The 15,278-nt window shown below is 39.2% G+C and overlaps 1 protein-coding gene across 2 annotated transcripts in view; it reads right to left on the reverse strand.

Annotated features, from left to right (window-relative positions):
* The window catches only part of LOC121430514 (GREB1-like protein), a 55,020-nt gene that overhangs the window by 20,576 nt on the left and 19,166 nt on the right, over nt 1–15,278 (reverse strand). For both annotated transcript variants that reach the window (XM_041627796.1, XM_041627795.1), the window contains exons 7-17: nt 15,197–15,274; nt 14,060–14,365; nt 12,996–13,361; nt 12,043–12,233; nt 10,542–10,677; nt 9,947–10,075; nt 9,149–9,283; nt 7,049–7,246; nt 6,064–6,244; nt 2,543–2,750; nt 357–487 (exon numbers count right to left, since the gene is read on the reverse strand). In XM_041627796.1, coding sequence (XP_041483730.1) covers nt 357–487; nt 2,543–2,750; nt 6,064–6,244; nt 7,049–7,246; nt 9,149–9,283; nt 9,947–10,075; nt 10,542–10,677; nt 12,043–12,233; nt 12,996–13,361; nt 14,060–14,365; nt 15,197–15,274 — 2,059 coding nt within the window. The remainder of the gene's footprint in view (nt 1–356; nt 488–2,542; nt 2,751–6,063; nt 6,245–7,048; nt 7,247–9,148; nt 9,284–9,946; nt 10,076–10,541; nt 10,678–12,042; nt 12,234–12,995; nt 13,362–14,059; nt 14,366–15,196; nt 15,275–15,278) is intronic.

Below are 15,278 nucleotides of genomic sequence, written 5' to 3' on the forward strand. Positions count from 1 at the left end.
ATGAACTAACTTGGACTGAAATGATCTGAAGTGGATTAGATCTAACCTCTTCAAGAGAGAATCAGCCATTGCTTCATACCCAGTCTTTAAAATGGGGTCTAATTACTCCCAATGTTACACTTAAAACGAACTTAACTAAACTTAACTGACCAAACTGATTTGAACTTAACTGAACAAAAACTAAACTTAACTGAATTGAACTTAAATGATCTGAACTGCATAGAACTGACCTGAACTGAAATTAACTGACTTGAAGTGAACTGACCTGATCTGAACTAAACAGGACTGAACTGAATTGACCTGAATTAACCTGAATTGAACAGCACTAAATGAACTGAAATGAGCTTGGAACTTACCTCTTCAAGAGGGAATCGGCCATTGCTTCATACCCATCATCAGTCTGCAGTAATGGGGTCCTATTACTCCAATTCAAACTATCCTGGTATTGCTCTGTTCCAAAGTAAGTCAGCGGTGCGTCAGAATCCGTCTAGAAGAAATAAGATAATACTGTTAATAAATTGTACTGACCTTCAGGAAAATTGTGTTCCTTTATGGGTCAGATATTTTATCCCTACATGGTCTAGCATGGTAAGTGCATTAAAGATAAATTCCAGTTTTGGTAACAATCTCAAAATGACTTTTTACAGAATCTAATATAATGACCACCCAAGTGTCTGTTTGTATGACTAAAAAATATGTGCCAAAGGATTCTGGAAGAAATTGTGTAATTGCTGAGAAATAAGCAAAATAAGAGAGGATTCGGTCACTTCCGTCAGGTCTTTTTTCCAGCAATAATAGTACACTGTCCCACGTGTGCCTATCTGTGTTGGTGATTTTCAGTATGAACGTTTTTCAGCGTAGATTTCACGATTTCACAAAGTTCAGTTTATGTAACTGTACCAGATCTAGATCCTTGATGATATTCTGACAATTAAGCCTGGTTTTACAGATTTTTTGTGAAATCAGTGTTTACTGCAACTACTGGCATTTCTCTTTAAGGACTGAGATGGAAATTGGCTTCATTGGTACATGTATTTTGCTACATGTTGCCAATTTAAGGATAATCAGGACATACTTTTAAGAAAGTTAACCTCTATTAATATGGAAATTTCTAAAAATTTCTACAGGTCATACACATGTACCCGGGGATGCCAAGTTCAAAGATCAGCTTATGTGTGGGATTTTCTGTGACTCGGCATGAGATCGGCATACATTATGTATAATATACTTGGAAAAGGCTGGAATACAGGTGTGAGAAAGAGATGGGGGGGGGATGGGCAAGAGTATAGAAATAATGCACGTAAGCGCATGTATACAGGGCCAAATAATGAACGGTTTGCGAGAAGAGCCAATGGATATACCTCACAGAGGTCCGCAGGACCAAGTGCAGTACAGTCCGACCTCTCTTATCCGGCCTCCCCTTATCCGGATCTCTCTATTATCCGGACGCACACTTGCCGAGATTTTTTTTTTTTTTTAATCTAGTACAGGTACGTGATGAAATGAGATTTCAATCTAAACTCAATCCTATACATAAACCCACTCTGATTACATATATTTCCCAACATAGTCACCCTACACCAAACATATTTTTCATGAAAATATCTCACCCAAATCACCAAAAGATCTTTAGGAATGATAATTTCCAGTAAATCAGGGTGCAGCGCAAACATTTCATCACGTTTCTCTTTTTGCTTCGCGGGAAAAACAACACATGTCTTGCTAGCTAACTTTAGGCCTCAATACGGACAGCGCCATCTACATGTTTGAGTTCATGTTTGAGCCTACAGTCAGTGGAACAATGGCTGACATTGCGAAGCTGCGATACCCGCCGCGATGATCTAATTTTAAAACTTGGTTTCATCGAGTCATTCACTTTCTTTGGAAGTATGCTCGATGTATACCTCAGTCCTTTTAGCAGGTAAATTATCCAAGAGTTTTGGCCATCGATCGATTTCATTTCAATAAAAAACACTGCCTATAATTTGCACTGACTCTGCATTGAATTGTCTTAACCGTACGCCCACTACAACAGTGCAGTGTAGCTACCGCCAGTGGCCTGGGGAGGCAGCCGGCAGCGCAGCTGCGTGTATTTAATATTGGGTCTCCCAGATCCGGATAAATCCCTTATCCGGATTGGTGCTGGTCCCAACGTGTCCGGATAAGAGAGGTCGGACTGTATATCCATTTGGCGAGTCGAGCACAGAGTTCATTATTTAGGTCCTCTATGCACATGAATACGTACATCGTTTGTTTTATACAACTTCCCCTCCCTTACCCATGTTACTGAGTTGCCCCGAATGCTATACTTGTTCTAAATTCTAGATAATTCCAGACCTCACACTATCCTGCACTCTGATGTCAGAGTGTAGGATAGCACATTTGGTATGACGTCAGAGTGCAGGATAGTGCATTTTGGATGCAATAGTGTTTGGATGCAATAGTGCAATTCGCTGAATATCATGTGATCCCGATATGGACCAATCAGATTATAGAACATTTTTGGGAGTTGTATAATCCCTAATGCGGGAGTGAGACTTACCTGGTCAGGCATGGTAGCTGCATTCGGCACCGAGATGGGCATTGGTATCTCATTCTGAGGTGCAATCCTGGATTTCTTGGTCTGTAAACTGTAAGGTTGGCTGCTGATGTGTAAGGTTAGTAGATTGGGGGCATCCAGGACGTCATGGCTGTTTACATACTTGTGAGCAAATCCCCCAGCAGGGGTTTGCTGGCCGGTGGATGGTATCCTGTTAATACAAAATAAATCTTATTTTAAGTTTCATTCATTTCACACCTCTCATATAAACATTTAAACGACAGATACAATGTATAAACATACATGTACTCATACAAATATACATGTATGTAATGGATAACAAAAAACAAAGAAGGAAAAATACACAAGAAATCAATTGTAAAAAATGGACAGATAGGAGTGAATAATATTAGGAAGCAGTGGATGTTTGGGAGTAATACAGAGATGCCAACTTTTGGAAATCAGAATTAGGGAGGATTTGCAACTGCCACCAAATTATGTGCGCGTAGCGCACATCTCGAGCGCGGAGCGCTCGACCCTTGTGGCCAGGGTCCAGATCTGGGTTTCTTGATGCTCTCTGGTGCAATCTGACCCTTATTTTGGGGCATTTCACATGTTTTCAAAAAAACATTGTTCCAACTTTTTTAACATAACAAGGGGAATGCCTCTGGCCGTCTCACCTGCATCACGCAGTTCAATATAGCAGCAGTGCTGACTATATTTTGATGGGGGTGGCAAGAAGACAATCTAAAGGTGGTGGTATACTTTTTCCCAAGCGAATTACAGAGGTATTTCGCTAAACGTCTCCTTTTTATACTCTCCTTTTTTCACTGTTCCACCTCTTTTTCTCTTTTTTTTCTCCTTCCCTTATCCAACTTTATTCACTTCTTGAAAATCTTATAGATATAAAATCTCAGGGTTCCCAGCCCAACAGGTGTAAGTATTTGACTTTTTTCCAGTAAGGAAAAAATCAGGGAATTTGATTTTTAAAAATATCTCAAATAAGGGGAAAATGCCTCAAATGAGTGAACAAGTGGAATGCCTCTGGCCGTCTCACCTGCATCACGCGGTTCAATATAGCAGCAGTGCTGACTTTGAATACTACTTTAACTCGCACAAGATGTTCAGTGATACATGGTTACTCTTATGTCCACTTTTTATGAACTAGACCAATAAACTTACAGAGATATGATGGTTATTCAACAGATACACCCAATTCGGCCAAAGTTCATAGACCTTTGACCTTGGTCATGTGACCTGAAATGCGCACAGGATGTTCAGTGATACTTGATTACTCTAATGTCCAAGTTTAACGAACTAGACCAATAAACTTTCAAAGTTATGATGGTAATTCAACAGATACCCCCGATTTGGCCAAAGTTCATTGACCCTAAATGACCTTTGACCTTGATCACGTGACCTGAAACTCGAACAGGATGTTCAGTGATACTTGATTACTCTTATGTACAAGTTTCATGAATCAGATCCATAAACTTTCAAAGTTATGATGGTAATTCAACAGATACACCCAATTCGGCCATAGTTCATTGACCTTTGACCTTAGTCATGTGACCTGAAACGCGCACAGGATGTTCAGTGATACTTGATTACTCTAATGTCCAAGTTTAACGAACTAGACCAATAAACTTTCAAAGTTATGATGGTAATTCAACAGATACCCCCGATTCGGCCAAAGTTCATTGACCCTAAATGACCTTTGACCTTAATCATGAGACCTGAAACTTGCACAAAATTTTCAGTGATGCTTGATTACTATTATGTCTAAGTTTCATGAATCAGATCCATAAACTTTCAAAGTTATGATGGGAATTCAACAGATATCCCCAATTCGGCCAAAGTTCATTGACCCTAAATGACCTTTGACCTTGGTCATGTGACGTGAAACTCATGCAGGATGTTCAGTGATACTTGATTAACCTTATGTCCAAGTTTCATGAACTAGGTCCATATATTTTCTAAGTTATGATGACATTTCAAAAACTTAACCTCAGGTTAAGATTTGATGTTGACGCCGTCGCCGTCGGAAAAGCGGCGCCTATAGTCTCACTTTGCTTCGCAGGTGAGACAAAAATATCAAATATGCATTTTTACATGTGAAAAAAAATAAGGGGACAAAAGAAGTACCTGTTCAACAATAATAGTTTAGTTTAGTTTACTCCAACGATGTTGTAGGACGAAGCCTGTTCATCGATCAAAGTAGAAATGTCTATTAGTATTGCTATAATAAGGAGGAATTATCACTATCGGCTATAGGCAGGTTATGTTCCACTATAAATCCAGTAAAGAAAAGCTCAGCGCTGGTCCCTTGCTAAGTTGCTTGGTGAAATAAAGACAACAGGGTACTAGTGGAGCTCGAAGATCTTGTCTTCGCAATGTCCGTAGGCCTATGCCGTTTGCTCCCGAACGTTAAGTGCTTCCGAATATCATCACGACCTCCGTGCTCAACTGAAATGTCCACGCTGCAAATTGCGCAAAATGCATGGTAAATTCCTCTTTCGGACTTCCGAACACACAGGTACTGGAGACTGTATTCAGTCTTATACTTCTGAGACCATTTCTTGATCTTCTTTTGTCGATTTTCCGCCATTTTGTGTCAATATCAACCCATCAATACGCCGAAATCACACACCGATATTCCACCGCACGACTCGACAAATCCAGTGGCCGCGAGCGCACACGCCTCGCGAAGCTAGCCGGGCCTACCGGCCTGGTGCACAGTGGATTCCCGTTGGGCATATCACATGCACCAGCTTTTCGCTGCTCCTTATTTGTCTACCTTTCACACAGAATTTAGTAGCAGCGAACGTAATGGAGTTACTACATGCTAAAGTTAGCAGACGATACATGTCCTTCCAATCCAATTTGATCAATGCAAAAAAATCGTAATTTCGGGAGGATAAGGATGGTAATCGTAAGGGCGGGAGTTGGGATGAATTTTCGGGAGCCTCCCGATGAAATCGGGAGGGTTGGCATCTCTGGTAATAATACCCAAGTCGTATATATAGCATCCATTCCAATTTATTTCCATAAATAATTGTAAATAATGTAATATTTTATCACATATTGGTAGTTATTCTTATGTGATATTATTCAATTAAGAGCATAGTGACACATTTTGCAGTGATATGCAATATATAAGCATGATAATTATACTTGCTTATATAGCGCTTGATACTTACTTTGTCAGAAGTCTCTAAGCGCTCTACAGTACTATACATATGCAGCATAATTACCCTGGCTTTAGCAGTGCAGCTGTTACGCACGCTGCGTTTCAAGGAATAAATTCCTGCCAGGTACCCATTTACCTCACCTGGGTTGAGTGCAGCACATTGTGGATCAATTTCTTGCTGAAGGAAATTGTGCCATGGTTGGGATTCGAGCCCACGAACCTCTGTTTCAGAGTCCGGAGACTAATCCACTGGGCCACAACACTCCACTGTAACTCAGACGCTCCACTGTAACTAAGTTATATGTTGGTATTATTATCATCCTTGGACACTAACCTGATATCAAGATGGGCCTGGTCCTGGACCAGAACAAAGAGGGTGTGAGGCATGGTCTTGACTTTGTTGATGAACATGTCAAATTTGGCCTGGTTCTCGCTGGAACTGTCACATTGCATCACGTACGGCTCAGCAGAGTCCAAATCGTTGGTAGACACCAGACCAAGGTCCACCAGAAGGTCTGAAGATTTTGGGTGGAAAGTATTGAAGAATTTTGATAAAATTATTCAAGTTGTAGAGCATCTGAGTTACATATGTATATAGAGGTCTCAATGTCACAGGGATAGGTTTTCAGACAGTCAGCTACCTGGTATGAAATTTCCATTCTTGATAGAGTATTATCGTTAGAATGTAGGCGTTAGCGTTATATCAATCTGACTAATCATCATCATCATAACTAACATCACCTCCATTATGAAAATTATCATTAAAACTACATGTATCATCAATCTTTAAGAACCCAACCATCATCATCATCAGCAGCATTAGCATCATCATCATCATCATCACCATTATCATCATCATCACCATCATCATCATCATCATCACCACCACCATCATCACCACCAACACCAACACCATCCTCATCATCACCATCATCATCACCAACACCATCATCATCATCATCTTCATCATCAACATCAACATCAGCATCAACATCATCATCAACATCAACACCATCACCAACATCATCATCAACATCAACACCATCACCAACACCATCATCATTGTAATCATTATTACGGTCATCATTACCATCATCATTATCATCATCATCACCACCACCATCATCACCATCACCAACATTACAAGCATTATCATCATAACCATCACAATTTTTACTTCATACTTCTACGGCATCATGGTACAAGAGAAATTCCACATATTATAATAATCAGCATTATCATGCAAATCAGTTATACCAGTCATCACCGCAGTAATTATTACAGTCACTATCATCATCCCCTATCCACCTCAGACTTACTTGACTGAACAAGCCTGGTCAAAGTCTGACTGTAGAGGGCCTTGGAAGGTGGCACGATGATGAGGAGATGGACCTGTATGAAGCGGCCCAGGTCCAGGGCCATTTGGTCCGAGTCTGCGATGGTACAGACTTGGGACAGGATCTTCATGGCGGCGGTGATCTGAGCTTGGTGGAGGGTGAACATTGGTTCTGATTGATCTAAAAACATAACGATAACAGACATAACCATGCAGTTAACCAGTGTGTTGGCTCAGTTGGTAGAGCGTCCGTCTCACAACCGGGATGTCGGGGGTTCAAACCCCGGCCGCGTCAGACCAAAAGACGTTAAAAGATGGGAGTTGCTGCTATCCTGTTTGGCGTTCAACGATTATAAGGGATAGAGCCTCGTCGATCTGGCGCTGCACAGTGGCTGCCGGGCCCACGATCAATTGGGCAAAGCAAATTTTCGGAGTATTTCATTTCATGTCTATTTCAAACAATAAATTATGGATTTTCATTTTCATAGTAAATATATATAGTAATATATTGTAAAATATCACAATATATAGTAAATAAATACATATAATACTGCATCATCATTCTAATAATGATACATGTATCAATGCCAAATGCGTCACTATGCGCTTTGAAGACAGAAAAAGCAAAGAAAAGAGAGAGAAATTTGCTGGCAATCGCACTTACTCATTTAAAAGTCTTTTAAAAAAGTCTTAAAATCATATACAAATTCATGCTGTGATTCCATGCAGGAAAGAACAATTACCCCAGTGTGTTCACAGTGTGGAACACAGTGAAAATCATTTAAAGGTCAAGTCCACCTCAAAAAAATGTTGATTTGAATCAATAGAGAAAAATCAGACAAGCACAATGCTGAAAATTTCATCAAAATCGGATGTAAAACAAGAAAGTTATGACATTTCAAAGTTTTGCTTATTTTCAACAAAATAGTTATATGAACGAGCCAGTTACATCCAAATGAGAGAGTCGATGTCACTCACTGTTTTCTTTTCTTTTTTATCGTTTGAATTATACAATATTTCAATTTTGACGACTAGGACCTCCCTGCCTGAAGCACAAAATATTAAAATGATAGAATTCCACATGTTCAGGGAGGAATGAAACTTCATTTCTCATGACAATGACGAGAAAATAACAATATTTCATGTAATAAAATACAAAAGAAATAGTGAGTGATGTCATCAACTCTCTCATTTGGATGTAACTGGCTTGTTCATAAAACTATTTTGTTGAAAATAAGCGAAACTTTAAAATACCATAACTTTCTTATTTTACATCCGATTTTGATGAAATTTTCAGTGAACATTATGCTTGTTGAATTTTTCTCTTTTTATTGAAATCAAGTTTTTGTTGGGGTGGACTTGTCCTTTAACATTAATAATTAAAAATAAACCGTATGGAAATACACCAAAAAGGTGTCTATTGCAACTACCAGTCCCCAGCAAAACTCAACAGTACGAAAATACAACAAAAAGGCACTTGTTCACTGCTACCACCCTGCCTGTGGTGAATCTACAGGGAGGACTATGGTATGCCAATGTTGTACAGAGCACACACTTCAAAAAATCATTAAAATATCACTTTTGAGACCAAAATTACTAATTTTCATAGTTGCAATTTATTTTTCATTAGTAACTTGGGAATAATTTTTGTATTCACCAGAGCGCTCAAAAACTTGAATTTTGGGCATATTTTTGTGAACGCCCTCTATTGGTGGAAAGTAATATGACAAGAAAATTTTCATTTTTTGATCTCTATTTTCAATTAAGAAAAAAATGATTTAAAGAATCAAATTGAAATAAGAGCCAAGTAGTATGAATAATAGGTGTAATGAAAACTGTCAGTATAAAAAAATCAAGCATTTTCCCCAAAGAAAAAGAGAAAATAAGCCAAACATTGCCACCCTTATTTTGCCACACATGGAGATATAACTGAGAACAAGGTTATATTATAACCTTGTTCATTGAATGAGTGCAAAAAGGTTGATTTCACCCGTTGTATTGCACAGGCCAGTCCTTGGGGAAACTCAACATTACAACTAAAAGGTGAACTGTAAAAGAAGAAGAAGAATATTGTTCCACTAACCTTTAGAAATAACGATCATATCCTGTGCATCGGTCTCCGGTGTCCTCTGTAGTATGTCACCATCGAATGGAATGAAGACTTCTCCTCCAAGACTCGATGAGAAATTATCGAGCAAAGCATCGATGTCATGGCCCGCTGAAACACACCAAGAAAGACAGATGATAATCCACAAAATATCTGATGGTTGCAAAACTTCCTCTTGGAAAAAATCCACAAGGTAGAAAAAATTCTTATCGCGACAGCGAACGACAAGAGCACTCACAAGTGCCTAGCCACACAGAAGCTCCATTACCCGGCGCGGCCAGCTCAGGGGAGATAGCGCCAGCACGATCACAATGGGACAGGGAGCTCAGCATTGCAAAATTGCTCTCAATTCATTCACACGCATAGGCACGGGGTGCAATATCTATCGTAGCGCTAAAGATACAAATTTGAACAAAATCAGAAAAAAATACAACTTTTGAAATTTCTGTTCTCTTCACAGATTTAAAAGAAAATCCACAAAAATGCACTAAATTCTCATGCCTGAAAAATAATACAAAGCTTTGAACTGTGGTAACTTTGCATTTACTTGACCAATTTTGATAGAATTTTCAATGTTTTGTTTGATTTTACTCTAACCTGTTCAAAGCCTGGCATACCCCTGGCATACCACTTGTCCAAGGACAACTTTTTGCCTGCTGGTGTTTTATTGCATTAGCGAGAGATCCTTGAGCTATCGGATATTTTCTGGAAGATCAAAGTGGCATTTTTTATTAGATTCTAAGAGAAACCCTCGAGCCATCAAATGGTACTCACTTGGACTATTCTTGAAGAAATGACTATCAAGCAGCTGCATCTTGCCTGTAATGATCTCATAACTGATCTCCTTGAATGTCTCTGCAGTGGAAAGCTTAGACTCTGTGATTGCACGCACCTGCTTGCTACCTGGTTAATACAAACACAAAAACACACAGGTGGGGACTATATTATTCTGCTCATTGCCTGTTACGCGATTCTTTTTTTTTATGTTTGATGCATTCCCACTAAAAGTCAATTAACTTTTGTGTCTTTTTTTTCAAATTTATCCACCCCAAGTATTTTGAAGTTTGTGATGTCATATGTGAGCAGTTTCTTCATTGATCACATCATACATGAATTTTTAATATTTGAAATATTCAATGATGATTTGATTTACTTTTCATGGGAGCTTCTCAGAAATGAGTATAAAACTGAATGCACTAACTTGTGAAATAATTTCTCATTTTTGTGGAAAAGGAAATTCATCCGATGAAGATTGATCTTGCGAAAAATATATTTGTTGGACCATCTTCAGAATATTGCTACACTTAAAAATTCAATAACTTTGTTATTTGTTATCAGATTTTGTTGAAATTTTCAGCATTTTGCTTACCTACAACAGCGACACAGAACTCTGTTCCTCGTTGCCTGGATACATGAATCACCACTATATATTTGGGACGCTTGGTATCCTTACTCGAGCTGGCAAGCCATTTCAGCATTTCACTTAAACCCTCAGCAATGGAATTCTTTTAAAACATAAAAAAGACAGGAGGCCAATCATAGATTCATCTGGACTCATTTTACTTCACAAACCAGTTTTAAAACAAGGGTTTGTTGCAAGAAGGCTTGTTTGATCAAAACTTGAAAGAAATCAAGCGCAAGTCCCAACTATACACTCCTGAGTGGCCGATATTTGTGTATGTAGAAACATTTGTATTATGCGCTATATAAACAATTGCATATTATTATTATTATCATTATTATGTATGTATAAATAAAAATTATTCTTCAGGAAAATCTGTAATTGCTGAGAAATGTGCGAAATCAGCATGGCATTTCGGCCAGATATCAGGTCTTTAGGCAAATTATTATACGATGGCCCATATGTGCTTATTTGTGTTGCTAATCTACAGTGTGATCACTTTTCAGTTAAAATTTTCAGTAAAAAATTTCAGGATACCACAAAGTTAGAAGTGTGTTAATGTACCAGACTTAGATCTACAATAATATGGTTAAAGATAAATTCCAGTTCTGGTAACGATCTCAAAATGACTTTTTACAGAATCTAATGACCACCCAAGTGTCTGTTTGTATGAATAAAAAATATGTGCCAAAAGATTCTGGAAGAAATCGTGTAATTGCTGAGAAATAAGCAAAATAAGCGCCGATTCGATCACTTCCGTCGGGTCTTTATTCCAGCAATAAATAATACACTCTCCCACGTGTGCCTATCTGTGTTGGTGATCTTCAGTGTGAATATTTTTCAGCGTAGATTTCAAGATTTCACAAAGTTCAGTTTATGTAACTGTACCAGATCTAGATCCTCGATGATATACTGACAATTAAGCCTGGTTTACAGACTTTCTCATGAAATCATTGTTTACTGCAACTACTGGAATTTCTCTTTAACTATTAAAAATCTATTTTAAAGACTTTCTCATAAAATAATGGTTTTGATGCAGCTACTTTCTTTCTGCTTTTATGAGATGAGAATTATTATTATTATCACTATTTGTTTGGCCTCACCCCGGGCTGGGAAGTAAAAAGCGAACTGAATCACTATGACCCAAAAGTCTCTCCTCCCGATATGACGGGAGGGGGGGGGGAGGGGGGGGGGTGCAGGTGGATCACTACTCCAGGGTTTCCACCTACTCTTATCTGAAGAGTGCAGTGGGTTCTAAACATGCAAAGGTGGTGATTCTCCTCCTCACAGGGCTTCCATTTAAAAAATTTGACATTCTTCAAAATGTGCAACTCCTAAGGATTTGCAGTAACAGTTAAAAGCTACTAAAATCGTTCTTGAATGGCTGATAGTAAACTTGTTATAGAACCTGTGCATTTGTTATCATAACATGTCTTTACCAAACAGGACCCTAACCTTCTTAACCCACCTGTGAAATCAGGATTTTGACACGCCCATTTGAGGATGCTACGGCTAGTTTTGCCAGTAGAGGGAGCTGTGCAGGTGCGACAGTGGTAAACTGCGGAATGTTGTGCTGGCCAGCCAGATCCTTGATAGACGTATCCTGTCTTGCCCGTAGCATGGCAGCATCGAGCTCTCCTTTCGTCGGCGCATCATCACCTAGAGAAGAATATCAATCAAGAATCACCACATACATGTCATCATTATAGACATTGATTTCTTGACAATTTGGTGTGTTCTCCTTTGTTTACGAAGGACATTTTGCAAATTTCCTGTAGAAAAAAGATTTCCATAGTTACAATTAATTGGATTAATTAAAACTCTTTGTAAGATGGGGCCCTGTTTTCACAGAATATTGCTCAACTTTGAAGTTCAATAACTTTGTCATGTTTCATATGTTTTGCTTGTTGAATTTCATGCTATTTATGAAGAGATTATTTCCAGCCTGGAGTTTCCCTTTCACTACTTGACTCAAACCTGCCAACCTTCTACAACAAAAAAAGTATTCTCAGAAGGAAAAAAAAGTTTTTGACAGAAAAGAGTATTTTTAAAAATTTGTCTCAATGTAACAATCGCCGGCCTGTACTAGTGAGATCGGTGAAAAAACATGTGAAATGACTCTACTTGAAAACATGATAATTCACTATTTTAAACATGAGCTCATAGGCAAGAATTCACTTTTTCTTTTCATGCAACAAATTACTGGCCAAACAGTGATTTTAACCCGTCAGGGACTATCAGACCGGTGCTAGTGTTGCGTGCTGTGTATACTACATACTCCATGATCAGAAATTAACAAATCAAACAAAAAACAGTAATGGCGTATCTATAGCAAAAAAGAGGAATAAATACCCTAAAAGGAACGGTTGGCATGTCTGTTGACTATCTTTAATATTTCCTTGGAAACAGAAAAAGCCTTACCTAGCTGAACAATATACTGGATCATCACAAGGGCCATAGTTTCAAAGTTCATACTCTGGACTCCAACAAGCCCCAGGCTCTCTGCCAGGTGTGGTGAGATGTGCTGCCTGGGCTTCAAGCTGTCTCTGAACTGCACGCTGACAAGGATATCCATCATATTACCGTGGAACACCGGCAGGTTCCCGCTGCAGTCGAGGATGATGATCTTGGTGCCACAGGCGTCGGCCAGACCGGGGGGCACGAAGGTGCAGTCCTGCACCCCGGCCTGCATGGGAGGGGGCACGAAGTTTGGTGGGTGCATGAGGGCGGGGGGTGGTAAGGTGGGGATGGAGGCTCGCTTCATGTGGTGGGTGGGACGCACTTGATCTGTAAATGAATGTACAAGGACAGAGCATGATGACTTCCACAACAATCTTCGGTGAGCAGAGGTATGAAAAGTGCTTCATATTTCATATACTTCATAATTGTTTGCATTAAAAATCCCAATTCAAACAGCCTTTTAATTGTGGAGCATTGTGGCCCAGTGGATTAGTCTTCGGACTTTGAAACAGAGGGTCGTGGGTTCGAATCCCAGCCATGGCGTAATTTCCTTCAGCCAGAAACTGATCCACAGTGTGCTGCACTCAACCCAGGTGAGGGGAATGGGTACCGGTAGGAAGTAATTCCTTAAAAAGCTGTGTGCGCTATGAACGCCTAGCTTAGCCGGGTAATATAGGAGCGCCTTGAGCACCTAACAAGGTGGATATGTGTGCAATATAAATATCCTATATTATTTAATTTAAAAAAAATCTTTTTTTCTTATTTAGCCATATTTTTCTGAATTTAACACTTTCAAACAGGATATTACAAAACTATGATTCATGTAGGTATTGTGATTACGACTTTCTTTTTGTTTAAATTATTACCTTATGTGCTTGTCTAACTGCTTTTTCTTTGTTTCTTATTTTACACCTTCTACTTTGCTTGGATAACCATGGAATTTATTAGTTTTTTAGGCAAGTCTTTTTAATGTACTTGATATACTCTCACAGGCATAACACAAGCTTCTAGAATCAATATGATACCTTGCCCAGGACGTAGTTTCTCATCATCCATGCTATGAAACCGCCGTCTCTTTTTCAGCGGTTGCTGGACCGTGGTGGGCGATTCGGACTCCCCTGGTCGGAGCTGGGACTCGCCGGACGACGGTGACGGGACTGACCTCCCGGGTCCACCGTGCGAATCTGACCCCTCACCACTGGCCTGGCCAGGCGACCGTAACTGACCACTGCTGCTGTGGCCATAGTGATTTATGTTGGCCGATGGGGAAGTTCTGGGTTGGGTGTTGTCTTGGCTACTGGGATTTATACTGGCGGGTCTGCTTACTATCACTGTTGGAGAGAAATGAAAGACTGTACAATAAAATTGAAAAGAGGCGATTCCATACGGGCCGTACGGGACATTTTGACAACATTTTCTAGTTTCCTACCCGAATGCTTGGGCAATAAAATATTCTTTTTTGTCAATGACAAAGCTATAGTGGGTAGTCATGTGAAAAACTAATAACCAACACAAAAAAAATTGATTATGGGTAAATTATAGGTGAAACGGGACGCAGAAATGTCCCGTACGACGCAACATTTTTAAGCTCTAATTCACCAATGGACAACATATTTTTGTTGGTTGTCAGTTTTTTGCATGTCTACCCAGTAGTACTTTAATATTACCACAAAGCAAATTGAAGTTCTGTATTCGTTTAGACAGCAGGTTGAAAAATGTTATGAAAATGGCTGATTTTTCTAGCATGGAATCGCCCAAAGAGTAACTGATTTTATCTATCTATTGGAATAGCACCTGAAATATCTGTTTTGTAAATAAGATGTCTTCTGAGGTTATCTGATTTCGTATGTTATACCTCAGTCACAATTGCTCTACGGCGGCCGTACGGCACGTCGAAAACAGCCATTTTAAAATATTTTGTACCAGCTACATAAAGGTGGCTTGAATAAAAAGGCTGTTTTCGACTCGCCATGTGGCCACCGTAGAGCAAATGTGACTAAGTATTAGACTTTTTTTTTTATATGCCCACGTCATTTGAATCTTACTATACATATATGATCCGTTATATCAAACATTTTGTTGTTTTCTCTGGATAAAAAGGATCAATAAAGCATGAATTACAAAAAAAAATGGACTGCACTTTTACAAAAGATTCAACTTACCAGACGTCTGACCCGCCATACTGGGTGACAAGCCGCCATGGTAGACAGAGGTGGATGAATAGTTGGTCTTTCTACATTCTGA

The sequence above is a fragment of the Lytechinus variegatus genome, chromosome 17 (genome assembly GCF_018143015.1).
Source record: "Lytechinus variegatus isolate NC3 chromosome 17, Lvar_3.0, whole genome shotgun sequence".
NCBI classification, from domain to species: Eukaryota; Metazoa; Echinodermata; class Echinoidea; order Temnopleuroida; family Toxopneustidae; genus Lytechinus; species Lytechinus variegatus.